The sequence below is a fragment of the Paecilomyces variotii genome (assembly GCF_004022145.1).
Source record: "Paecilomyces variotii strain CBS 101075 chromosome Unknown C8Q69scaffold_10, whole genome shotgun sequence".
NCBI lineage: Eukaryota > Fungi > Ascomycota > Eurotiomycetes > Eurotiales > Thermoascaceae > Paecilomyces > Paecilomyces variotii.
The window spans coordinates 903,747-927,945 of record NW_021167149.1 but is presented as its reverse complement, the minus strand read 5'-3'; the positions used below and the strand labels follow the sequence as shown (position 1 = coordinate 927,945).

Below are 24,199 nucleotides of genomic sequence, written 5' to 3'. Positions count from 1 at the left end.
GGAAGGCAAGGTAAATCACGTCTGAAAGCCCTATGACAATAGGAAATATTATATTACACAAGGCGATTTTAGAGTACTTCTACCATAGTTACGCAATGTGCTGTCTCCACAGCCACTAAGTAGATATTATTTTCTCTCTCTTGGATGACATAATTGATATGATAGATATATTGGTATATATTTGATATTTCTACAGCTCTTACTACCTATCTACTATCCAATCCGATTTGAATACAGGATTGCTCCGTCACCGCTTGTGCAGATAGCAGGAATAGAAGAAAGAAGACGAAAAGAAGGGCGGGAAAGATCAACTCCAAAAAAGAAAGAAGAGGTTAAGGAATGAAGATTTCAATCCACCGGTTCCTCTTCGAGGAGGGTCTTGAAACTGAACGGTGTGAAGGGGATACCGTCACCGATGAAGTGCTTGCTCATGGCTTCGACCCAGTGTAGACGGAGGGCGTGTAACATGGCACTAGTACCCTCCATCACACATAGGATACAAATCGTGAGCACGAACCAAAGGTAGAAGGTGACGACAACCATGATAGTACGGACAACAGGCGACTCCTGCGAGAAAGCAGTCCCGATGGTCATGTTCCACAGCACGATAGACAGTTGCTGGTGAGCAAGGGAAAGGGCCCACAGACGGAGGTAAGAGGCCGTGTGGGAGATACAGTTAAGGCAGAATTCGATGGTGTGGATGACCTGGTGGATCATTGCTTCGCCAAATTCGAATTCCTCGTGCTCCTCTTCGTCGCCCAGATCCTGGGTGATCATCGCGACAGTTTCGCCATCGCTGACCATGCTGTCCCGTCCTTCGGAGATACGACCGTCTGCATCGCCATCCTCATCAAGCGCGCTCACTCTCGACTGCTCGCCCAGACCTCTGTAGCCGAGAGCACGGGCTCGGTTGTGCTCATAGCGAAGATAAAACGGCTTCAGGAAGAGCATAATAGGCACCTGGACAAGCGCGAGAAGCAACAGCAGGACCTGGACACTAGCCTGTCCGGGATACAGTGGATCATCGACTGTACCCGGGCTGAGGAACATGAAGATCAGCATGTTAAGCAGACCGGGCGGAGACTGGCCTCTGGCGGTCCAGTCAACGCACCACTTGTACACAATGGTGATAACAAGGTAACCGAAAATCGACTGGAAGAAGATCATTCCAGGGATAAAGTTGGCCCAGATATCGATCTTCGACTTGTAGTGTCGCGCGTTAATGTATTGCAAGCAAAGAGAGTAAGTCATCTAGACATTTGTGAGTTCATGTCGCCTTCAGTCAGAACTTAAAAACCACAGGGTACTTACGTGAGACCAGCCCAGCAAGATACTCAACTTCATCTTGTAACTGTTTGTGAAGAGAAGACCGTTGTCCGCTTCATGCCAGTTCCAGTCGAGTCCAAATGGATAGCGGTAGTTATCCTTTAGCGAAGCTTCGACAGACTCGCCCTTGTGGATATGCTCAGGCCACTGCCACTGACTGGGGAAGATGGTGAACGACTTCGAGAAGATATCGTTGTAGAGGAAACCGGTGTACATCGAGAAGATACCCATCATCAACATGATATAGCGACCATAGAAGGCCATGTAAGTGAGTTCGTCCAACTTGGTCCTGAGAAGCTTCCTCTCCCAGAAGATCATCGCACAGGCAGCCAGAGTCATGAGCATACCGTGACCGAAATCACCGAACATGACAGCGAACAGGAAGGGGAAAGTAATAACCGTAGGCAGACCTGGGTTGACTTCTTTGTACTTGGGAATACCGTAGGCATTGATGATTGTCTGGAAACCTTCGGTGAACTTGTTCGTCTTCATGAAGGTTGGCGGGGTCTTGTTCGTTCGGATCTGATTGACAATAGTCGGGACCGAGAGACCGGCACGGTCATTGACGTCCTGCAGAGTTGACTTGATCAAGGGGAGAGAGTTGGTGGGACACCAAGCCTCCGCGATCAGAGTCTTTCTGGCCTGGTCATAGGAGAATTTGTTAAGTGTATTATAGACAGCTTTCTCCTTTTTGACAATGATCATCCAAGCGGCAAGCGAGCGAGCGATCTGCGTGAGCTCGGCATCAAGAGTGTTCTTGGTGTTGCGCAGGACATTGCTAACATCGTCCAAACGGGTGTTGACCTCATGAATTTGGTCTCTCCGAAGCTCACTGTCCTCATCGACATTGTACAAATCGGCCCCAAGAGACTCGGAAATCTTTCTGATCTTCGCAAGAATCTCCTTACCGTGAGCGAAGATCACGAAAACGTTCTTGTGGATCTCCTCATTGTTGCTTGGGTCGATGATAGGCTCCGGAATCTCGGACTGGTTCATGTAGAGGTTACCACGCAAGGTACGCCACAAGATACGTTCAAACGCTCCAATGCGGTCCCTCGTAATGACACCTGCAACGAAGCCGATGTTCATAACGGAGAAAGATTGCTGAGCCTGAGCATCACCGTTCTGGCCGCGAGGAACCTGCTGCTCGACGTCCCGGAGCAGGGGAGCCTCATCGTTGTCGAAGGATTGACGGATCTCCTCCGTATGGCCGTGTGCCTAAACCAGTGTCAGCCTACTCGTCCGCAGCCCTCCAATCGTCAAAACAACTATAACGCACCCTGTCGAAAAAGCCACCAGCTTCTCTGAGCACCCAGCGCCACTCGGTAAGTTCGACCTCCCGCTTCTTCAGCGTCTCATAACTATCGTTGAGGGAAGCAATGCGCTGCTCCAGACTTGCACTGCGTTCAGCGAGGTCATCGATCTCCGAGGCCGAAGTAGCCGCCAGTGCATTCGCGAATTCAGAAGACGATCTCATCGGAATACCCGCCTTCTCCATTTGGGAGTGAAAATATCCTAAGCGACACAATCCGCAATCAGCACTCGCATGCTATATCCAGCAAACAACCATAAACGTACGCAGCTGTCTCTCCACATTATCCAACCGTCTGATCTCCTTCGTAAAAGTCCTCTGGAAAGCGGTGGTATCCGGGTTCAACTGCAGACAATCATAAAGTCAACATCCGAGCTCTCCCCATCTTCCTAACGGGGCGCGTCGCCATTCCATCCCGTATCCTTGCTTCCTTCCTCCCCAGGTTGGAAGAGAAACTCACGTCTCGGAACTGGACCAGCCCAATCTCTCCCAGTGCACCAACGACTTCTCGACCAATCTCATTTGCGATATAGAGCTGTGTCAAGCTCATATCCGCAGAGCGGAAGAAGGTGTCCTTCGGAGCAGCCATGGTGGGCGAAGCTGCCTGTAACAGGCCCTTCTAACCGCGCCAACAATCGAATGCCTTCAAACAAGGACCTGCCTGTTGGCAAAGACAGTCAAAACACTCGGGTATCGTTTATAAAGGACGTGGTGCAGACGAGCCACAACTCAGGAATCAGCCCTGGTGGTTGATGTTCCAAGCCAGCTACGACGCTGGCCCGATGCAGCTGCGTCACGTGCATCACGTGATCTGGACGGTTTACGACGCTACAGGTATGACTATCGATGGAGATCCCCCGTTACCGACTACGTATTTTGAAGTCACAATCCAAGTCTGTAACATGGAAATCCTACATAATAGCGCAGTGCTCAGCTCCCATAGGTGCTGGACATACCGATTTCGACACTCAATATCAGTCTAGGAAAAGCTACTAAGTGGTAGATGCAATTTAGACCTTGCAGGTCTCGGATACTTCACATGAAAAGCTTCTATTATGAAATACACTTTCAAAGCATCAGATACAGGTCATCAAATTGACATTATCTCGGAGCTGCCACCATTTTACGAACCGCAACCGTACCCGAATCGCATTTCCAACCACCACAAGTCCGAACGGCAAGACGGACTCGTTACCCTATAGATCAATATATCCTTGAAGGAGAAGTCGTCACCGATAATAAAGAGATAAGAATACCAGGAGAAGCTAGCCAATGTGGCATAGCGAAAGTGGGCAATTCTGCGAACATAGAGTAAACTGTTCAAGTCCGCATTCGGCGCCCGCTTCAATGAAGATGAGAAGGCGTCGTGGACGCCTTTCGCTGATGGTAGATTACAGACCCTTACCTCCTCACGCGAAGTAGCTCTTCCAAAGCACGCCAGACAGATCTTCAAGCTGGTCCGGTGTAAATGCCTACAAGGAGAGGTGTTAGTCATTCCAAATGGAGAAGAGCAGTAGAATAGGAACCTTACCTTAGCATCGATGTGCCATGTATCTTGTCTGGTCTTCTTGAATTCACTAATGATAGACTTCACACTCTGGCCAACAATACCCGGGTCATTTGCGGCTTTCGTACTCAGGATCGCCAGTGCTTCAGGAATCCAACTTGGCGGTGGGCTTGTGTACGGGAAGGCCTGCACGAGAGCTCCCAGTCCCAGAACCGCTGCGTGTCGGATAATTATAAGACGGGTATGTTCGGGTGTAGGAGTGCTGGCTCCAGAAGAAGGAGCGGGTGACAATCCACGGAAGTTTCTCGGTTTCTTTGGCAAGGGGTTTTCGACAAGGGTTTTCGTGAAACGGTCTTTCAGTCTCTGAACCATTTGCTCGCGCAAACCGACCGGAGAGCAACGGATCATGCCGGACAGTGTAGCTGAGGCACCAGCCCGGACCTCATGCTGAGAATCCTGAAGCATAGTCGCAATGCATTCAAAGAGCTTTTCGCGGTCTCCACCAGATATCAAGAACAAACGGCGGAAATAGATGATTTGCATGTTGATCATGACTCGCAGACGCTGATGCCAGGAGGCTGACGTGAGGCCAATATGTATCAGCGACTGTATAAACTGTGAGTTATCTTCCGCGGGATATGGGATGTTTGGCAGATGGCGGAAGACATGATATGCCAGGGACTGCAATTCCGGGTCTTCCTTGACGTCCATCATGTGCAACAGCTGCTCAGTAAAGACATCTGGGAAGAAAGGTACAAGTTGCGTGCATTCATGCGAGGAGAGCGTAGAGTCGAGCCAGAGCAGCACGGTCTTGCTACCCGAAGTGTAGGACGAAGGTGTCTGCTGACCAGGCTCCCTCTCATGTCGCCACTTCTCGAGTCTTTCGAACACATCACGCAGAGTCTTGCTGAATTCCTCTGTTGGATGGTACGGATAAGTGCCGATGGACGACGCTGACTTCTGAGACTTCACGAGTTCATTCACATCTGAATATGACTCGTGATATCTTGTGCGGTAAATTGTTCCAAGCGTCTGTCCCATTGCCTCGCGGACCCCCTTGTACGGATGGTCAAGGTGCCCAAGGAAGTCTTGGAGGATTGGCTTCTCTAGTTGGAAATGCCATCCTGCATCAATGATGCACTGGTGCAGTAGATTAATCTTGGAGCTCTCTTTGAACGCAGCGTTCGATGTCATATCCAACCTAAAGCTCGCGAGCCAATCAACCAATGGCCAGGCACGACGAGGATCGCGGCATTGCAGGATCATATGAAGGAAAGTGGTCCAATAACCAGAGTTCTCCGGTGTCAGCCCATCGGTAAAAATCTTTCTAACAATCGGGAAGGCATATTCCCAGACCACTGTTCTCTTTTCGACACTCGTATCTGTGACGGAGCTAATCAAAGCTCCCAGAATCTCTGCCGTGGCTCGATGCTGGTGCTTGTCACTGCCATCTTCAAAGACCGCCGCGATTTCTTCCTTGATCTCGTCAAAGGTCACGGCAGTCAATTCGTCTCTGAACATCAATTCAAACACGTAGAGAAGCATCATAGCACAAGCCATACGGAACTTGTCGGCTGATGCATCTCGGGGTTCTTGCTTGAGGTACTCAAAGAACTTCCGGAACCATTTGCGGTCGAAGAGCTTGCCCATATGAGAGCGCACCTTCCACTCCACATCGTCATATTCGATATCGTACCTGACGTTGGATTTATAAGCCGGCATGGTCTCTGCCCACACGAGCCAGCCGGGGAAGTCATGATCGATGTAGTACTCAGCTTCGGGCTTTGCGAAGCTCGACAAGTACTCTTCCGTCCAACCTTTCTCGTAGCGCTTAGTGGCTACTTGGATCCTCGAAGGGAAATTCTGGCGTCCCAAGACATAGTCCTCGTAATTATGAGAGCAGATTGCTCGAACGTCTATCATCGTGAACAGAGCAATAAGTGCTTGGGAGTACATGCCGCGAAGACCAGGATGGTCGTCGATTGAGCCCTGCGTGACCAGATCCACCAGGTTCTGACTGGCAATGTAGTCAAACCGCAGACCCATACTGATCACAATCGTGGCTGCCCGGCTGGCGATCTTCCAGTGAGAAGTTCTGGCCAGATTGACCAACTCCTCTGAGAGATCTGCTTTCTTCTTCTCAATCGTCACGCGCTTGTTGTTTATTGACTTGCGCTTCTGTTCAATTTCTTGGTCAACGTTATCTGTCGGAGCTATTGACTTGACGATATCTTGATCGAGAATGGCCATCCTCTCCATGGCACGACCATAGTCCATGATTTGATACACAGCTCCGGAACACAGTTTCTGAACAGAGGGCTTGTCAACAGCGCTGGCAGCGATATATGTTCTTATCAACGTCGGTGTGTACTTCCAGTGTCTTCCAACAGTCTTCGCAAGGCTGCCAAACAAAAGCGAGTACAAAGCACCCTTGATGCGTGGATGATCGTTCTCTTTTACTGCCTTCTGCAGGGCTTTCAGTAATGGGGGGATCACCACCAACCGAGAGCCCCAGATGGCTTTGAGAGCTGACTCGCCAGCACTCTGGGCATTACGGCGGGTATCTGTGTAAAGAGAGACACACGATTCCGCGATGTCCAACAGCAAGATCTCATCCAGCTTGGAGCGAGGCCTTGGATTGGCGTTGTGCCTTAGGCGTTGCAAGTGGTACACATTCGCCCTGCGTACGAGCAAAGGACGAGGGTAATCCTTCCGAATACCGCTGACTTTGTATGGATGGATATCTGCAGCAAGAAGCCGACTGACCCTATCAAGGACGTGGGCCGATCTCTCAATACCCACGTCGATGAACCACGACCTGTAGGCAGTATAGAGGGCCCCAAAGCAAGCGACATCATCTTCCTGTTTCTCGGTCAGGAACCTATGGACCTCATGGAGGACCCATCCGGCTCGCTCCCGAATGTCATGAATTGTGACGTAGAGTGGGTCATTCTCGTCTAGAGGATAACCGGTCGGATAAGTGAACGTCTCTCTGACCGTTTCCTCATCAGAAGTGTCCAGGGTGGAATCGGGATCCTCGGCATTATTGTCGCCATTGGATACACGGCCGTCTGCGTCCGCCATCTCCGCATCGGATATATGCCCATCCGGTGCATCCTTGTCAGTCTTTGAAACTGCTTTGGGGTCAAACAACATCGAGATGCCGGATATGATAAGACGGAGAAGCACAAGCTTTCGGGTCACTTCGTCAGACCATTCCTTGCCGCTTCCATCACGCTTGATACTCGATGTATCGGTCGTAAGCTCCTTCAGCTGTCGGATGGCACTTTCTGCCTGGTTTTGGAAAAGAGCCACGGCGAACTCAAGTTCCTCACGCTTTGGAACATGCCATCTGACAGTTAAATTGTCAGGGTCCTGTCTATAGCCCCAATGTTCAGGCTGGATTCCTTCAGCAATAGCTGCAGGCTCGTACAGCGAATAGTCAATCGTGTATGTCACAGTAAGATTAAGGAGCAGGTGATGGATGAAGTTGGAAATGTGCACGGTCGGTATCCCCTTGCACTTCTCCTGCATGTACACTGCGATATCAAAGAGTGCCTCCTTATGCTTCAAAACGGCATCTCCCACGTGCACAACGCACATACTCAACATACTGACGTTCCAAACGAGAGCTCGATCGCGGGGAAGGACGTCAGATCCTGTCGTTCTGGTTGAAGCAGCCCCATTTTCATCGATCTCAGTGCGTATAGCCTGAGTTAACAGAGGGACGAGACGCTTGAGAGCCTTTTCTGGGTTCACCTTGCAAAGGGAATTGCAGATAAAGGCCATGGCATCTCGCGCTTGATGGATCACATGGTTCGATACGAAGTCGACTATCTTGGTCAAGGCGATATCGTAAAGCTCCGGAGACAGAGACGCCAGCAAAGGCATCAAAGTCGCGGGTAGAGTGTTCACAACATTCTCTTCAGGAGAGCCACTGCGCACCCGCGAAGCGTCGGGCAAGTTCTCCAAAAGCGTGAACACTCGACCGAGGAAGGATATCAGAAATTCGGAGAATCCAGTTGTTGAAGAGCGCAGGATCATCTCCTCAGTTTCATCACTGAGTTCCGTATCGTAGTTCAACTGAATTCCGACTCCTTCCTCCTCCATTCGCTCAAGCTCTCCAGTAATCCATTGCATAGCCAACATGTTACAGTTCACATCGTCGCGGCCTTTCGTCAAGTCATCAAAGGGAATGTTGTAACAGACAGATTGAATGAACGATAAGGTATGAAGGGACTTCTCCAGATCATTGGCATCGATGCCAGGCAAGGCAAGTCCCAAAAGGGTTGTCATATGGCAGCGGAACCCCTTCGTCCTCGTCATAATCCTTGACAGTACCTGTAGCGATCGGAGAGACGAGGTTGTTCGGTGAACCTCAACCAGCCCCTGCATTGACGGGTATATTCTTTGCAGGGCCCCAGGCAGGATCAGATGCGGCTCAAGGTAGGCCAAGCTCTGCAGCGTAGAGAGCGAGAAGTTCATGGCTGTGCCACTCTTGGCATAGATGCCCATGAATATCACATCTCGAAGACAGAGTACGAAACGCCTCTTCAGAGGTTCGTTTAGCCTCCGCTCAGGGGGTATCTCCATCTCTCCCGTGTGCTCACGGTTCCAGCGCATGACGAAGAAGTCCGACAGGTAGTACACAAGCTGGGCAAGTGTCCTCGTCCAAGCTCCTGAATTTGAGGGGTGGAAGAAAGTCTCAACAGCTTGTATAAGAGCTTCAAGTTGTGACAGAATAGACTCTTCGGTCTCGAGACAAGCTGGAGACAGCGACATCACAATCCATCGGGCAATGTGGTGAGCGACGGGATGCTTCCGCGAATCCCTATCGAGCATGATACCCAATCCCGATGAGATATCAACTAGGGCACTGTATGGAGATGTTGACTGTCCAACTGGAATCTCCAGTAGTCTCAGGATGGCTGTGAAGATGAGAGATGATTGATCCTTCGTGAAGATACCATACTCCGAAAAGGTGATATGGCCCGCAGGCAATGAGTCTCGAGCCAGCCGAGAAAGGAAATCAAGGAAGTTCATGTCAAATGTCTTGGATCGGTTGATCAAAGACCAAAGGTGAAAATATGTCGGCAAATAATTCTGTGGCAGGAGGTCCATTCTGGAAGCTGGAGGCGGTGCCGTGGGCAGTAGTAGGTTGATGAGACCGACTACCACAAACGCTCCCTCTGAGAAGGACGCCGTGTAATGCGGAAGAAACTCCTCCAGCATTGCTGGCAACTCACATGGGTCAAAGTAGAGCTGAGAAAACGCGCAGAGCTTAGTTAGGGTCTTGATGTTGCGTTTGAGATTCGTAGAGTGCACCAATCCCGACTCCGTAGGCAGGACGAAGGTCTTCAGCTCCTTGTAGAGAGGCCTCCAGTCCAGTAGAAGCTCTTTTACGGGTCGAAGATAATGCTTACGCCTGCGGTGCACGGTCAGCCATAGCGTCGTATCCAAGCAGCGGAGCCAACTTACTTCGTTAGGAACATAAACATGCTAGCGAATCTCTCCGCAACATTGGGGTCGATGCCCGGAGCCAGCGAAAGCTCATAGTAAAGCTTCACCAGTTTGATCCGTTCCTCCCGCGTCGGGTCGAATTTGAGTGATAGCCATCCTCTCAGTTCGCGAGTCCAGTGTACTGCACCTGGGCTGAAATCTCCAGCTTCAATAGCAATATAGAGGCATCTGAGGATATCGTGCAGATTCTTCTGTCTATCGCTGTCGTCTTCGAGCTCATACGGCATGTATTTAAAGTATGGGTAGGTGCGCGGCCTCACTCTAGCTTTCTTTTCACCGTCGATGGTGCCGTTCGTCTCTGACGGCGCACCACCCGGTGAGGTAGCCCGCGACAGCTCATGTCCATTATTTCCATTATTATCGCTCTCCGAGGTTGCTAGGTTCGACAGCTTTGAGTGCTCCATAATCGAGGACTAGGGAAAGGGAGTTGTGCGGCGGATGCTGCGGAGTGACGTCTTAGAGGTGAGCACTGTGAACAGAGCTTCAGATTAGCTACCTGGCTGACATCTGCCGTACAGGATGAGGTTTGCTGGTCAGCATACATTACCTGCTGTAAAATAAAATCGAAAAACCACGAATTCCCATGGATTTTGGATAGTTTGACACTGAGGAGGCTGAGAACGTCCTCAGCGTTGTTCGCATGGGCACTGCTTGGTCAGACCAGGTCGCAGCGGCCAGCTGAGCACGGCGCCTTGCGAAATCGTCAAGACTTCAAGAACACGACACTAACTGGTCACTTATTTGCAGCTGGCTAACCCGAAACCAACAAGCTGCCAGGTGTATGCGGTGTTTCAAGCTTTTTTGACTGAGGGAACCGAGCTCCTCACGCGATACTGAGGCTGTCCCAAGTTGGAGATGATTGAGTTTCGGCCAGTCACAGTGGCAGAGCGGGATGACATAATTCTACGTAACATCCGCCGCAGTTTCGCCCTCGGGGTTGCCTTTCGAGTCACCTCACAATTCACCTATACAATGACGCTTCAAAGGGTTATTGTTGTGGGGTTATTGGTACAGGAGAGACTATCGAGCCGCTGGATGGTTGACAATGAATAGAGGGGTATCACCGGGAGGTGCTTGAGCAGGTGGCTTGCAAATTCTTATAGTTCGCCCATGCATTTCCAGGCAGACTCGATGTGCGTAATCATCCACATATAACTAACTAACTAGCTGGATATTATTCTTAAGGCATTGTACTCATAATAAATCTAGAGAAAATTCACGCCGTGAAACCACGACTCGGTATCTATTTGGAAATTATCACCGTCACGTTTTGAGCTCAGGCTGGTGGAAGAAAGGACCCAAAAAGAACAGCCTGGGTGAGCGCGTAAACAACCATTCCCCGTACGATAGCCGTATACTTACGGCTTCCTGATTTGGGGGAACGGTAGGCCTCGAGGACATGGGCTACTATGTACCAGTACCATAACGGGTATCCAGAAGATATCCGATTGATGATTTGAACATGATAACTGGTAAGGGCAGCTACAGCAAGCAGAGCTTGCGGAATGGCCAACCGCAGCAGAACTTTCTGCTTGATGTTCTCTTGATGGCTATTCCCGCCATTCGCGAGGCCTTTCTCTGTCGCTCTAGCGAAGGTTTTGAAGGACCATACAGAGGATAGCATCAGAATGGCCAGCATTGGTGCAGCAAGGCAGAACAATGGAAGGTTGGATAACGTCCAGTACCTCAAAAAGCCTACGTTCCTGTGGAAACAGTTAACTTCTGGGCAACCAGGTACCTTCTATAGAGGGGTCTCACCAGTATTCAGATTGTACCCAGGTATAAATGCTTGGGATAAGCCGTTGGCACCATGGCCGAGTGAGCGTTTCTGTTGCACAGTACGATGTGTAGGCCACGTACTGCGGTAATATCATGCCCAGCGCGATGATGATACCACCCAATATGGTGATGATCAGGCGGTGAACAGCATCCACCGACACGCCGCGGGATAGGATCTGAAAGAGGAGTACTACGCAGTCGTAGGCGAACAATGATCCGCTGATGATACCATTGCTACGAACAGTCGTTGCAGTGGCAAAGGAAGATGCGGCCAGGAGTAACTGCGCATCTCTCAGGGCAGACTTCCCGGGGCGGTCATTGTGAAGAGCAGATGCATATAGATAAAAGCCCGCAAAGTTGAGTAGGGAGAACGGAGCTTCTGCATACGGTGCAGAGAGAAATGCGCCCGCGGGGGTGATGATATGCAGTAAAGCTGACAGGAAGCAGAAAGCCTTCTCGGATATCTTCTCAGTCCCGAATGCTTTTTTGGTCAGACCATACAGTGCCAGAACTGACAAAAAATGGGTGAAATGGGACAGTCCCACTCCTACAACGGCTATTTTAGCCGCTCCGCCCATTTCGTCCGTCCGGTGGAAAACTATGTCAAAGTTAGACATCACACCGCAAGGGAGGGAGCAAAGAACCGCGTACCCGAAGTGAGAATGGAGAGCAGCTTAGTGTATCCATATCCCCAAGCCCATTCCTGCTCGAACAGATAGCCCCGTTCGGCCACTCGGAGGAAATAGATGGAATCCCATCTGACGAATCTCAGGAGGATTGATGGGAGACCTGAATGTCCGAAACGCGTCGCAGAGTCCGAGGTATCTGGTTCCCGTAATGGCAACAGTGTTGCGCATGTATCGTATCCAGGTCCCGGGCTGAGAGAAACAGTGAGAAAGAGGATGAGTTTCCAGGCCCAGAAGACAACGGCCAGTGACTTCACGGGGTGTAGCAGAGCCTGTGTGTATGCGCGCTCCCACGTAGCCATGTCAATCTCTGCGTTGAGGAACTCATGAACTGGTGGGAGCTCCGTGGAACTACTAGGTCTTCGGGCTCGGCCAGCGCGAACTCATGTAGACCGATGCACGATATGGTGCTGCAGCTGGGTCAGCTATCGACGGATGCTCCCGAGATCGACTAAGGCGGTAGATCAGGGATAAGAAGCGGAGAAGCAATGTTAGTCTATTTTCCGCTCGAGTAAGAGATACCGGGACAATTGGCGACCAGGTTACTGAAGTATTATCCTGGTGCTCATTGGCAGTCTGTTCAAGCAGTCAGGGACACGCAACATTCGGCTGCTTATGTCATCAATTGCTGTCCGGTCGATCAGCCAACTAGATGTTTAGTAGACTACCTGCGTATAATCCAGTGTCCAGTGATGGGAGATGCTATGGCTGCTAGTAGGGTCTAGAATAAAGACCGACTCTATGATCCTCGTAGTGCCGGTCTGCCCAACGGTCAACCACTCTACTAAGTAGGGCTGTTGGGGCTGATGGTTCATGCACAATACTAGATCGGCACTTGATCTTGTTTATATATTTCAGACCGTCTCCATAGCGGAGAACAGCGGTGGCGCATAACAAAGAGCCCAAGGGTACAATGGACGATGTTTTGCTTCGGAATAATAGAAACACACATGGGCATTATCTAGGTCGAATGGCCCCCGTTAGCTATAGACGCCAAATACTTGGGTAGCTTTCATCAGTAGAAGGAACTCACCTCTCCGAAACTGAAAAGGTTCAATTAGCGTAAAATCAAGCGTCCTTTCATCAAATGGGGCGGTGGCGTAGTTGGGAGCGCGTCAGACTGAAGCTCACTTCAGCCAAGCAATCTGAAGGTCACCGGTTCGATCCCGGTTCACCCCATTACGATTTCTTTTTTGATTTTTTTATGCTCGTGTCATATTATTCCTATGATCTTTTTCTCTCATACCATTCTGCATATGGACATAACTACTGAACGTAAACTACCAGATAGACCTGGATGCGATGTCAGCAACCTCGCGTGGTACTGCTCAGCCTCCTCTACTCTGGAGTATTGTTATTGAGGCGAAGTCAGATCCATCTCTTCTTTACATATTTACCCTTCTACACAACTGCTGAAGAAGGTCCCGTGGCTGTGTATCCCCAACAGACCTGTTACTATCTACCAATTGTAACTCTACTTGATCCTCCTAGGAAAAAGCTCACGTGTGTCTCGACTCTCGACGTCACGATCCAGTGCTCAGCCTCAGGAAAAAAAAAGACGGGGTTTTTTTTGGGAACGCCGCGCCACAACGAAACGGAACACCGTTTGCGGCTACAGTCTACTACTGAAAAAAGATACCTAGGTTAAGCAGGGTGGCGGACTTCCCCAGGCACCAGGGATCGATCTAATTTTATATCCGGACGAAGCGGCGGACCAGTCAGCAGCGCTCGTATTTTTTGCTTCATCCGGAATTCAAATCGTTTCTAACTAGAATTTCCAGCTCCCGCTGACGTGAGCCATTGTAGTTAGTCAACTAATAAGCGCGGGTCCAGAATAGTTAATAGGGGCCGATTAGTTAGTTATGTTTAACTAGATGATCAGCAGCCACTCGATCCTCCTAGGCGAATCGGGTCAGGTCGCATTCCAGGGACGAGGGCCAAGAAGCCGACCAGAGAACGGCGGACATGTAATGAGTAATATACCGACAACTCCACGTCCAGGCACCGGATATTCGCACTCTCGTTCTCCGTACTCCGTACAGATGATCCTTTCGGTCTCTGGGATCATCCGCTCGCCGTGTCGGAGCCTCGGTTGCCCGCCCGAGTAGATTTCATCCGGCGATCCGTAAGACAAGAACCCTTTCTCGACTATAACTTATCTGCTCTTCATGACTGGTTGCGATGCCCGGATGGATCCGCTTACGGCACGTAAAGATTATCCTCACTCAGATCCGCTGAAGGATCCATCATGTGGTTGGTTTTCAGTAGTTTTCTGGTAGGCGGGGGCCGGATGTTACTTAATTACTAAGTTAGACGGTGTAGGACGCAAATAGTCTGGGGCCAGCTCACCTCTGAAGTGGCGATGGTCATATGAAACGGGGCCATTTGATTATTGCTGATGGGATTCTGATAATAATGATAATAATAATAAACAATCATTAGTTAGAAAATAATGGTGAGTGAGTCCGCGTAGGAACGGAATGAAAAAGGAATTATGCAGAGCAAAATGAAGATGCATAAGGGAGGGGTAATATTATTTTTACTATTCTGTAATTAGATCGTGAACCATCCACGGCAACGGACACCTATGATCCGAGACTCCGTTCTGGCATAAGACGGTGAATAATAATACTGTAAAAGAGAGAGAAAAAAAAAAGGTTGCCTCCATTTCGCAGGGCGGAGAGCCGGAGCTAGACTGGTCCTTCCCCACCGCCAGCGAAAACCCCATCGTGAGCGTTGCTAACAATCGCTGCCGGTTCAGGCTTCAGCCCAGTCAGCGCCCTGGCAGGCCGGTGTAAGTCAACTAGCTGACCTCGAATACGGGCCGCTGCCACAGCGCCCATTTCTGATTCTTATGAACTCGTGAGGGCCGCAGGTCGGACCTCGCACTTCTCCGTCATTCATTCATTCTTGCTCGTGGTGAGAGCATTCTGTGCGGACAAGTAACGTCCTGTATCCCGTCAAGCAAGAAAGAAGATATCCAAACCAAGTCCCAGCAGGCTCTGGAAGGATACGCCCAGAGAGCAGGCTGTACAACGAGATCCGTTTGTGGAGTACAGAGTATGCGCAACCTCCTTGTCACAGCCACCCCTTACATATCCGAACCTGGCGAATGCCCCTCAAGTCTAATCTATGTTGAACCCCAGACGTTCTCAATCATTTTCGCGTATCTCCCTGTCTGTGTGGCCGTGCTGCGCTCGTGTCTCCTCTTTGGCAGATACGAACACGCGCAGGTAGCCACTACTGGGAAGGAAAGTATCCATCGGCCAATCTGATACTACTACCTAGGTAGTGGATCAATACATCCTCACAACTTGAACAAAATACCTGGAATATACGGTGTGCCTCGGGACTGGCGCTCATCGGGAACCTTGACGTAAATTGCCCGCTTGGCTGCTGTCTGGGCACTGGTGTTATGCTTCCCTGATCTACAGGTTGTCCTTCCCGCGGTCAACGATGTTCTTTAACCTGGGGATGACAGCGGACGCAGCAGCAGCTCATCGACACGAGCTTTCCACGCCTTCGTCGGCCTCCCAAAGTCCGCTTAACACGCCGCCTATGTCCCCAACGTCTCACGCAGCTGCATCGTCGAACCCAGCCATTGCCTTTGCTGCTGTGTTGCCGTCCTTCAACCTACCTCGCCCGTTCAACATCCCTGCACCTCTACAAAACGTCAAAGAAGCATTGGGTATGCCGTCCAACCCAGCTAGCAGGCGACCTTCCACCAGCGACGATGATTTCTCAGCCGTACACTCAGATACGACGGAGACCAAGACCATCGTTTCGGCCTCTGGACGAAGGCGTCGAAACAAGACCTCTTTCCGACTAGCACACCCTCCACGAAACCCCCGTCATAAGCGGCTAAGGATCAGACCAAAATTGCTGCTTCAATTGCAGCAGGTGTCGCAGACACCACGCCCTATTCCCGCGCTGGATGTGCTGCCCTCGATTACCTTTGTGCCGAGGTTGGCTCGCAGGTTTCCTACCATGTTTAGGGGCAGGCATGGGCTGGGTCCCAATGATCTGATTATAGTGAATAGTGACATCTACTCTGGGCTGGGTGCAGAAGACGACGAGCGGAGTGTCTCAGAGGAAGATGAGTCCGAGGATCACAGGGAGGTCATTGCCACAATCTGTCAGCTTCTTACGGAAGATGCCAGACAGAAGGGCAAAGTTGAGATATGTCTTAGATACGGATCTCCATGGGAAGCCACGCCCCTTCCTAACGGCTCTTATGAATTCGTCACTGCGACTAAGCAAGGGCGTCGAACCGTGAGATGGGTACTGAGAGGGAAAAGCAACCGAAGGGTTTCTGCACCGGTCGATATGTCTTCTCTCGAGAATGCGACGGACAACAGACGGTTCACTTTCAGTGTCATCGACCCAAATACACGACGGCACCCGGTCATCGCGTCTATGACCCGCAGCAGCATTGATGTCTACCATCAATACACTATCCCCTCTCCATCCTACGATGCGTCAATGTCACCACTCTCTCCTACGTCGGTCATGTCGAACGATCCAGCCGGCACAGTGTTCGATACAGACGACAATCTGCGCACTCTCATCATGATCACTGGGATCTATGTAGCTTTCAGAGAAGGTTGGTCCCAGGATCCTCTGTACAACGATTTGATGGCGGGCATATCCTCTGGCAGCTTGTGCTCTCCCATTCGTCCCAAACACCAGGCAACTCTGGACGAAACAGAAGGCTCCGCGGACAAGGATACTCACCGGAGGAGTCTAAATCTGATGGGAAATAAAATGCGGCACTCGAGCATGCGACAGAGTCCGTCTCTGCCTACAGCAGAGAGCTCGAAGTCACTCGCGAGTTTAAACGTTCCTAAACGGGCAAGGTCAACAGGCGCTGCCTTCATGGAGAGGGCCAACAGGCGCAGCGCCTCTTCCGCTAGTAAACGCCACACCATGTTTGCTGGCTCTCCTGATCGAGGTTCCTTTTCGCCAGCACTTGGTTCTGAGCAACCTCCGCCCAGCTCCAGCCAGGCGTTTGATAGGAAAGAGAACAAAGTTGGTACGGTGAATAGATCAACTGTCGAACCGTCGGTTGCAACTGTTGATGAACGAGGCGGCTGTTGTGAGCCTCGGGTCAAATTATGCGGCAAAACCGGCAATCAGACGCACCAGAAGAGCTCTGATAAGCACAGTCGATGGCGTCGTCTCAGCAATTTGTTTAGCAGCAGAAGGAATACCCGTTAATGGGCTGCTTGTATGAATCATGGAATGATCCTGCATCCAGGCCTCTCTACACGTACGCTGGGGCGGTATCTGCTGGTCTCCTCTCTTGACCCATTGACGACGCAATTTACGACTGAAGTGAACCACTCTTGCGCAAGCACCAGAGCGCCAGTGGCCCCTAAAAAAGCTACCGCATTCTTATACCCTCATTATCCATTTGCATCAACTGCGTTATCTCCTTTTCTGCATCACTAGCATCATCGAATTATCGCATCTGGGTGGCTGATGGAGTTTGTGTCGAGACCGAATCACGATATGGATCTATATCGTCTCATTTCCTTTACTGTCACCCTCAGGAGGGTTGGACATGTATGTGTACATATTATATCTTTTCTTCTCTTGACAGAGTATACCTCAATTCTGAGTCATTTCCTTTGTCTGGACCACTTAATTCACTGGTTGAATCTGTTATTTCTCAGGAGTATCCTCGGGTGTTAAAACCCTTGGCTTTCGTATTCCTTGTACAGTCATTGTTTCTTTTGACTTAATTGCGTAATATTTCCGTGGTGTTTCTGCTATATATTTCGCATGGCATAGTCATAGGGACCAGCTGTTTAACCAAGCATGCAACAAACCCTGGAAGCGCTCACTTTCTATCGCTCGACAGGAGAGATCCCCTTCGCGACATACGGCTCCTCCAGGTACTTGATCTCCTCCTCGGACAGCTTGACCTTGATAGCCGCGACAGCCTCATCGATACGCTCCTTGCTGTTCAAACCGAGAATGGGATTCATGCCCTTATGACTCAACGACCACGCCGTCGCCACCTGCGCCATACTAACTCCCTTCTTCTTCGCGATCTCCTCGAGACGATTGACGATCATCCGATCGCCCTCGGTCTCGCGACCGCGCACCAGGAACGACACGACTCTGTCGGTTGACTCGCGCACCGACGACCGCTCACCCCAGGGCCGGGCGAGCACACCTCGCGCCAAGGGAGACCAGGGAATGAGCCCGACGCCGGTGTCCTGGCAATAGGGGATCATTTCGCGCTCCTCCTCGCGCGCGATGAGGTTATGGTAATTCTGCATGGAAATGAACTGGTGCCAGCCATTGCGGGCGGCGATGTTCTGGAGAGTTTGGAACTCCCACGCGGCCATCTTGAGAAGGAGATCAACACATTAGCACTACTCACTTGCATTTGCATTTGCAATCAAAAATAAGTAATAGTCGAATCAAATCCAAACCCACGACCCCAAACAAGGCGAAGCCAAAGTAAAGTAGGTACCTAGATAAAAACATACCGAACTAGCACCAATATACCGCACCTTCCCACTCTCCACAACATCATTCAACGCCCTCATGATCTCCTCTCGAGGCGTCTCGCGATCCAAACGATGAATCTGAAGCACATCGATATACGTCCCCAGGCGCTTCACGCTCGCATCAACAGCGTCGAAAATATGCTTCCTCGACAATCCGATACGGTTGACCCATTCGGAGCCGTCATTCGTCGAAACGGCCGCGATGGGCGGGTTCTTACCCTCCTCGTCGACGCCGAAGAAGCATTTCGTGAGGATGACGACGCGGGAACGTGGGATGTTGTATTTTTGAAGAGCTTTGCCGATGATTTCTTCGGATTTGCCGTGGGAGTAGACGTCGGCCTGGTTGTTGGGGGAAAAAAAGCGTTAATTGAGAGGATTGATTGATTGATCAAACAGAACAAGAAGAAGAAGAGGAGGAGGAGGAACCATACCGTATCCCAGGTATTAATACCCTTTTTATACGCATGCTCCAGTAGCGGGAGGGCTTCGTCTTCATCCAAGACCCATTCCTGCCATGCCTTGGAACCGTAGGACATGGCTCCTAGGATGACTTTGGAGATCTTGAGGCCGGAATTACCCAGGCTGTTGTTGTTATTATCATTATCACGTTAGTCTCGTTGTATTTTCGGGTATCTTTAACGATGATGATGATAAAAAAAAAAAGAGAGAAGAATCCCAAAAAAACACAGCGCATGAAGATAAAAAACATACCGTGTATATTCCATTTCAGTAGCCATGACTCTCAAATATCGATTATTCGATCGATGCAATAGCAGTAACTCTTCAATATTGAAAAAGATAAAAACGAGACTTACACCAAAAGAGAAAAAAAAGAGGACAGCTCAATTATTTAATTGCTTTCCCTAGCGGAATCATTCGCATTAAAAGGAAGCTCAAGCGGTTCAATTCACCCCGCCAAAGAAAAGAGGAGAATGATGTAGTTAGTTAGCCTTTCGGATCGCAAGTCGGCATTGGTGTCATTCCCGTTTCTCCGTCTAAACTCCGGTATTATCATTATTACTAGTTATCTATATTACAATACAAGGCAATTAACTAATGTGATATATCAATGCATGAACGAGGAACAAATCAGAGATAAGAGGTGGAATATATGTATATATAATATTCATGTAAATCCCTATTATTGTCTTTCTCTCCACCAGCGGAGTTAATAATAACTTACCTACCTACCCCGACGAGGTTCGCGATAAGATAAGGTAATGAATTAACCATCAGCTCAAGATCAGCTACCACCCAAATCCCGAGGACCTTGTTAAACAAAACCAACCCGTTAAGAATGCTATCTAAGATCGACACGATCTCATAGAGATTTGCAAGTAAGTTAGCGTGTTTCTCAGATAAAGTAAGTACTAGTTTAACTACCTAGGTAAGTCAAGTAACCCCGCGAAGTTTGTTGTTTCGTATCGTTCCAAATAAATACCCTAGTTACATACTTAGTGCGGGGCTTTCTGATCGGAGTCCGTATTTACTCATCTCAATGAACGCTTCAGTGCATGTTTTAGGATTAATTATTTAAGAGGTTGAAGGGAAGATAAAACATTGGATTCGTGTACTGGAGGGTATCATATGGGTAATTTATCGGTATTGATAAGTATAATCCATCTGGACTTTAAAAGGTGGCACCGTGAGATGACGATATGAGTTTCCGGAGGGGAGAAAAAAGAAAGTAAAAAGAAAAGCCATATCAATAATAAGTAGTACAGTACCAATGACTACCTTAATAATAGCCACATAGGCAGTAAGCACTAGGATAGGTGTTGAATCTTATATATATAAAAAGTCTCATTGGCTCTTGCATCGCTTATGGGGTACTCGGGGGACGAGTGATCACTCATCGATCTGGTCTAGAACATAACTAACACTGTAACTCCGGAAAAAGATAACGCTAATCATTCAACACATCTCAGCAACCATGCTGCTCTCCAGGGGAATCTCCACACGCAACTCCAACGTGCAACTTCATCATACACCACGCGCCTGTTTTTGTATGTATGCGCAAACAACTGAATTTCGTAAAAGCACACGCTTGCTCTTCTTGAAACCGCCCAGGTCTATACAGAGCGAAAAACGTCTCGAATCAGCAAGACCCGCCCTCTCTATGCCTCGGTCTTGAAAGCGGTCAACCGCGCCTTGATAGCAGCATGCGGTTCGCTGGTGTCGATCTCCCTCAGGGTTCCGCTGCCAACATCGTAGACCAGACCGTGAACCTTGAGGCCTCGTTCCTCAATCGCGTCCAGCACGACTCCGTTCTCCTTCAACGTGCGCACACCCTGCTCCACGTTCAGCTCGACCAGCTTCAGCGAGGCCTCGCTGGGCGACAGCGACTGGAGGAGCTCGAGGTTCTGCGCACGCAGGGTGCGCAGCGGCATCAGCCAGCTGTCGATGAGACCCAGCTTCTTGTTCGCGAGAGCAGCCGCGACACCACCGCAGGAAGTGTGTCCACAGAGAACAATGTGCTTCACCTTGAGGTGAGCAACGGCGTATTCGATGACGGCGGCGGAGTTCAGGTCACCGGCGTGCAGCACGTTGGCGATGTTACGGTGCACAAAGACGTCACCGGGCTGGAGACCCAGGATGGTGGTTTCGGGGCATCGCGAGTCGGAGCATCCGATCCACAAGATCTCGGGGTGCTGGCCGGAGGCGAGGGTAGGGAAGAGTTCTGGGTATTCTTTGGAGGTTCTGTTCGCCCAGTCCTTGTTCTGGGCTAGGACGGCTTGGTAACGGTCTGATGGTACTCGAGCAGAAGCGTTAGCGCGCGAAACGACTTGGTTATCCGACGCAGAATTCGCGTTCGACGAGGATGATGCAGTGCTAGTCGACTGATCCGTGGTGGAATGTGCTCTTCTGCCAGACGAAAACGCCAACAAGTGACGATACCCGCCTGGTCTCCTCCCAGAAAGGGCCAGGGAAGAAAGACATGCAGAGGCAGGCAATAATCGCCCTGGCATGCTGGCGATCTCCTTTATAATCTCTGGGAATGGGGGGAAATGAAAGCGCACGGCAAGGATTGTGTATCCCAAGGCCGATCAATCAATCACACAGAGATCAAGGGAATTCGACACCACGAAGGGGAATGAAACCCAAGATCTTGGCAGAATGAGTGCGCCCAGGGAGAAGCCAGAGCAGAGATAATAATGTGGTGGAGTGGTTGGCGGTCAAGAGGCGGGGAAGAGGCAGAGATAGCCAAGAGAGAGAAAGAATGTAGATGCCAACGTACCTTGCACAACCATCGTGGGAAGCGTTGTAGTTATCAACCACCAGATGAGTCAACGGGGAGATCTTTGATCTTCTTATGGACCTCTCGTCGGGTGGATCGCGCAAAAAAGTTCAGATCTGGAGTGACGTTGGCAGGCACAGGAACAGAAGGACTATAGAGTAAATCGGCGGCGATTCGGGATCTTTTGCCGGGTAGTGTCGAGCTGCCAATGTACTCGAGTAGTCTATAATATTGGTGCGCCAGTCAGCTTCATCGCTTCGAAATAGCCAAGACGAGCCGTCGCTAGCCAAACGCCCCCCAGGTCTAGCGGTTCCCCAGCTTCCCGGCTTAACCAGAGCCCCGAAGCCGCGCCGAACCAGTCAACCATTTTAATTTGGTTTCGTTGAGGATCTGATCTGTCTAGGGCCGAACCCTGCGCGACAGACAAGACACGCGCATTCAAGGCACTATTTGGATCTGCAAGAGAGATCTCGCGCCAAGCTCTGCCACAGCAAACTGCTGCCATCAGCCATCTGAGCCTCGGAGGCTCAATAAGACAGCAGCAGCAGCAGCCTCAGCACGGTGTCTTCAAAAGTTCAACGCCATCTCCTGGTTGTCTGGTTCAGGGACCGGCGGGGCATCACGGCCAGATCGACCACGAGCCGTCAGCAGGCGGAGCTTAACCGTCCCCTTGGTTGGTTCTCCGGTAAAATCTTCCGAATAGACTCAGAAAGACTAGACAATGGTCACCGGCCGATCCGCATCGAAGAGGAGTCTCGAAGAACTCGAACTCGAATGCAGATTTCGCCAGAGAACCCCGAATGATCCGCTACAGGAGTGGCGGGCGGCAGTAGATCGGGATAGTGGGCAAAACGGAGAGAGCAGGCAGGATAAGATAGAGACGCGTACCTTTTCAGCCAAACTAGTGGTAGATTATGGTAAAAGTAAGCAGAGAAGAAGCAACAGACAGCAGTATCACTCCCTGCTGGAAACGAGGCGGTCTTCGGACCTTTATATCCTGGGGCTGTGAAACACCATACACGGGCGCTTTGTGAGCTACGTGCAAGCGTGGAGGAAGCCCAGGCTCTAGTGGAATGACTGCCGGCGTCACTGCGTGATTATCTCCAGCCGAGCCTGGTCAGATGGAGCAGGGCGCGCGGACGGCGGCACGTTCACCATCCTGGTGTACATACATCTTCCTCTCTCTGCTCCACCCGCTCCGACAGCGGTTAGAGGAATCCCGCTGGTGGTTGATGATCAGATGAGGCTTGTTCCGAGTCCCTGCGCTCCGCAGCTTCTCAGATTGAGAGTACACTATCTATCCCGACTGGACTATAGTGCCCCTTGTCGATAAGCCTAGCGGGTCACCGTTATTTATTTGCGGTTTAGGAAGAGGGGATGACCTGGGTCCAGGGGCTCTGGGGAGTAGATAGTGGTCAACTCCGCACCAGCAGAGCTGTCTGCTCGAAGAGAGACGAAGGGCCATCTGGATGCATCGTCAGTATCCTCAAGCCAGTAGATAGGTAGACTGACAGAAGCACTTGTTTGCCAATAACGAATTACTTACCATCAAGTGTCTCGAACGTGAGACCCCAACGGCGTGGGGAGATCATTATTGGCGTTGTGGTGGTGAGTGATGGATGGCGCTCCGATTTCTACTGGATCGGGTTGGTCTGGAGCCCGAGTCGTATCTCCCGTATCGGCAAGACTATCGTGCTATGATTCCTCTTTCTTCCCATCCCTCTCACACCGCCTATTATTATCATGATGATTTTTAATGATACAGGGGCTCCAGATGTTGCATCCTGAGACGTGCGACAGCGCGCGTCTGTTAAGCCTAGCCGGGCTTGCCGGTCTTCCCGTCAGGAAATGATCTTAGCTCCTATTTACTCTACGACTTGCTGAAGATCCATAATATTATTCGATGTCGAACGACGGACTGAGGGGGGAATGATGGAGCTTCTGAGCCCTGGACAGAATTCTAGAACCTCTGATGGAATACCGATTGGACGTCACCTTCGGATTGACGCCTGGAAGCATCGGCTTCTGAGGATCCATACCACACAACCTGCGAACATAACTATGTATCTATGGCTGGCATAGAGATTGCAGGGTTTATTACGACATGACAATCTCACTGCCTCTTGCTTTGAGGCCACGCTGTCGCGGATTGCGGCATAAATCAATATCTTGTTTTATATGTGACCTCAGGGCTTTCTCCGCTTACTGGAGATCCAAGCGGGTGCGACATTTACCCATCGACAGCAACAGCACTTCGCGACGTTGAGACAATATTGGCCTGATGTGGGGTGATGATATTATTGCCCTGGA

At 50.4% G+C, this 24,199-nt stretch overlaps 7 protein-coding genes and 1 non-coding gene across 8 annotated transcripts; 3 read left to right on the top strand and 5 right to left on the bottom strand.

The window, feature by feature from the left end:
- Window positions 1-137: 137 nt before the first annotated feature.
- C8Q69DRAFT_476240 (vacuolar H+-ATPase V0 sector, subunit A) lies at window positions 138-3,472 on the bottom strand. Its single transcript, XM_028631250.1, has 5 exons — window positions 3,099-3,472; window positions 2,905-2,983; window positions 2,606-2,841; window positions 1,312-2,544; window positions 138-1,251 (listed from the first exon to the last, which is right to left on the bottom strand). Exons 1-5 carry the CDS (start codon window positions 3,225-3,227, stop codon window positions 349-351), a joined length of 2,580 nt encoding a protein of 859 aa, XP_028483052.1. The 5' UTR covers window positions 3,228-3,472; the 3' UTR covers window positions 138-348.
- Window positions 3,473-3,494: 22 nt separating this feature from the next.
- C8Q69DRAFT_69526 (putative proteasome activator subunit 4) lies at window positions 3,495-10,331 on the bottom strand. The gene is made up of 3 exons (XM_028633937.1): window positions 10,208-10,331; window positions 9,624-10,134; window positions 3,495-9,570 (listed from the first exon to the last, which is right to left on the bottom strand). Exons 2-3 carry the CDS (start codon window positions 10,067-10,069, stop codon window positions 3,762-3,764), a joined length of 6,255 nt encoding a protein of 2,084 aa, XP_028483051.1. The 5' UTR covers window positions 10,070-10,134; window positions 10,208-10,331; the 3' UTR covers window positions 3,495-3,761.
- Window positions 10,332-10,941: 610 nt separating this feature from the next.
- On the bottom strand, window positions 10,942-12,432 carry C8Q69DRAFT_509349 (GPI mannosyltransferase 2; the record flags this gene model as incomplete). Its single annotated transcript, XM_028633083.1, has 3 exons — window positions 10,942-11,368; window positions 11,424-12,042; window positions 12,096-12,432. 3 exons carry the CDS (start codon window positions 12,430-12,432, stop codon window positions 10,942-10,944), a joined length of 1,383 nt encoding a protein of 460 aa, XP_028483050.1.
- A 787-nt stretch (window positions 12,433-13,219) lies between these two features.
- C8Q69DRAFT_t111 lies at window positions 13,220-13,309 on the top strand. Its single transcript has one exon. It is a non-coding gene; the product is annotated as a tRNA-Phe (tRNA).
- On the top strand, window positions 13,241-13,891 carry C8Q69DRAFT_69446 (hypothetical protein). Its single transcript, XM_028633935.1, has one exon. The coding sequence runs from the start codon at window positions 13,428-13,430 to the stop codon at window positions 13,776-13,778; it is 351 nt and encodes a 116-aa protein (XP_028483049.1). The 5' UTR covers window positions 13,241-13,427; the 3' UTR covers window positions 13,779-13,891.
- Window positions 13,892-15,179: 1,288 nt separating this feature from the next.
- C8Q69DRAFT_69492 (hypothetical protein) lies at window positions 15,180-17,513 on the top strand. Its single transcript, XM_028633936.1, has 2 exons — window positions 15,180-15,190; window positions 15,277-17,513. The coding sequence occupies exon 2, from the start codon at window positions 15,587-15,589 to the stop codon at window positions 17,345-17,347; it is 1,761 nt and encodes a 586-aa protein (XP_028483048.1). The 5' UTR covers window positions 15,180-15,190; window positions 15,277-15,586; the 3' UTR covers window positions 17,348-17,513.
- Window positions 17,514-17,926: 413 nt separating this feature from the next.
- Window positions 17,927-19,628, bottom strand: C8Q69DRAFT_69440 (voltage-gated shaker-like K+ channel, subunit). Its single transcript, XM_028633934.1, has 4 exons — window positions 19,363-19,628; window positions 19,083-19,233; window positions 18,631-18,990; window positions 17,927-18,486 (listed from the first exon to the last, which is right to left on the bottom strand). Exons 1-4 carry the CDS (start codon window positions 19,386-19,388, stop codon window positions 17,980-17,982), a joined length of 1,044 nt encoding a protein of 347 aa, XP_028483047.1. The 5' UTR covers window positions 19,389-19,628; the 3' UTR covers window positions 17,927-17,979.
- A 1,021-nt stretch (window positions 19,629-20,649) lies between these two features.
- On the bottom strand, window positions 20,650-22,007 carry C8Q69DRAFT_69427 (carbonic anhydrase). The gene is made up of 2 exons (XM_028633933.1): window positions 21,890-22,007; window positions 20,650-21,397 (listed from the first exon to the last, which is right to left on the bottom strand). Exons 1-2 carry the CDS (start codon window positions 21,900-21,902, stop codon window positions 20,769-20,771), a joined length of 642 nt encoding a protein of 213 aa, XP_028483046.1. The 5' UTR covers window positions 21,903-22,007; the 3' UTR covers window positions 20,650-20,768.
- Window positions 22,008-24,199: the final 2,192 nt, after the last annotated feature.

Excerpts from the sequence above, each read along its gene's own strand:
- C8Q69DRAFT_476240 (XM_028631250.1), bottom strand. The coding sequence starts at position 3,227 with ATGGCTGCTCCGAAGGACACCTTCTTCCGCTCTGCGGATATGAGCTTG. Across the intron at positions 2,545-2,605 it reads CTGGTGGCTTTTTCGACAGG|GCACACGGCCATACGGAGGA; the intron begins GTGCGTTATAGT and ends ACACTGGTTTAG. Across the intron at positions 1,252-1,311 it reads TCTTGCTGGGCTGGTCTCAC|ATGACTTACTCTCTTTGCTT; the intron begins GTAAGTACCCTG and ends ACAAATGTCTAG.
- C8Q69DRAFT_69526 (XM_028633937.1), bottom strand. The coding sequence starts at position 10,069 with ATGGAGCACTCAAAGCTGTCGAACCTAGCAACCTCGGAGAGCGATAAT. Across the intron at positions 9,571-9,623 it reads ATGTTTATGTTCCTAACGAA|GCGTAAGCATTATCTTCGAC; the intron begins GTAAGTTGGCTC and ends CGTGCACCGCAG.
- C8Q69DRAFT_69492 (XM_028633936.1), top strand. The coding sequence starts at position 15,587 with ATGTTCTTTAACCTGGGGATGACAGCGGACGCAGCAGCAGCTCATCGA.
- C8Q69DRAFT_69440 (XM_028633934.1), bottom strand. The coding sequence starts at position 19,388 with ATGGCTACTGAAATGGAATATACACG. Across the intron at positions 19,234-19,362 it reads ACTGAAATGGAATATACACG|CCTGGGTAATTCCGGCCTCA; the intron begins GTATGTTTTTTA and ends TAACAACAACAG. Across the intron at positions 18,487-18,630 it reads GGTATATTGGTGCTAGTTCG|ATGGCCGCGTGGGAGTTCCA; the intron begins GTATGTTTTTAT and ends CTCCTTCTCAAG.
- C8Q69DRAFT_69446 (XM_028633935.1), top strand. The coding sequence starts at position 13,428 with ATGCGATGTCAGCAACCTCGCGTGGTACTGCTCAGCCTCCTCTACTCT.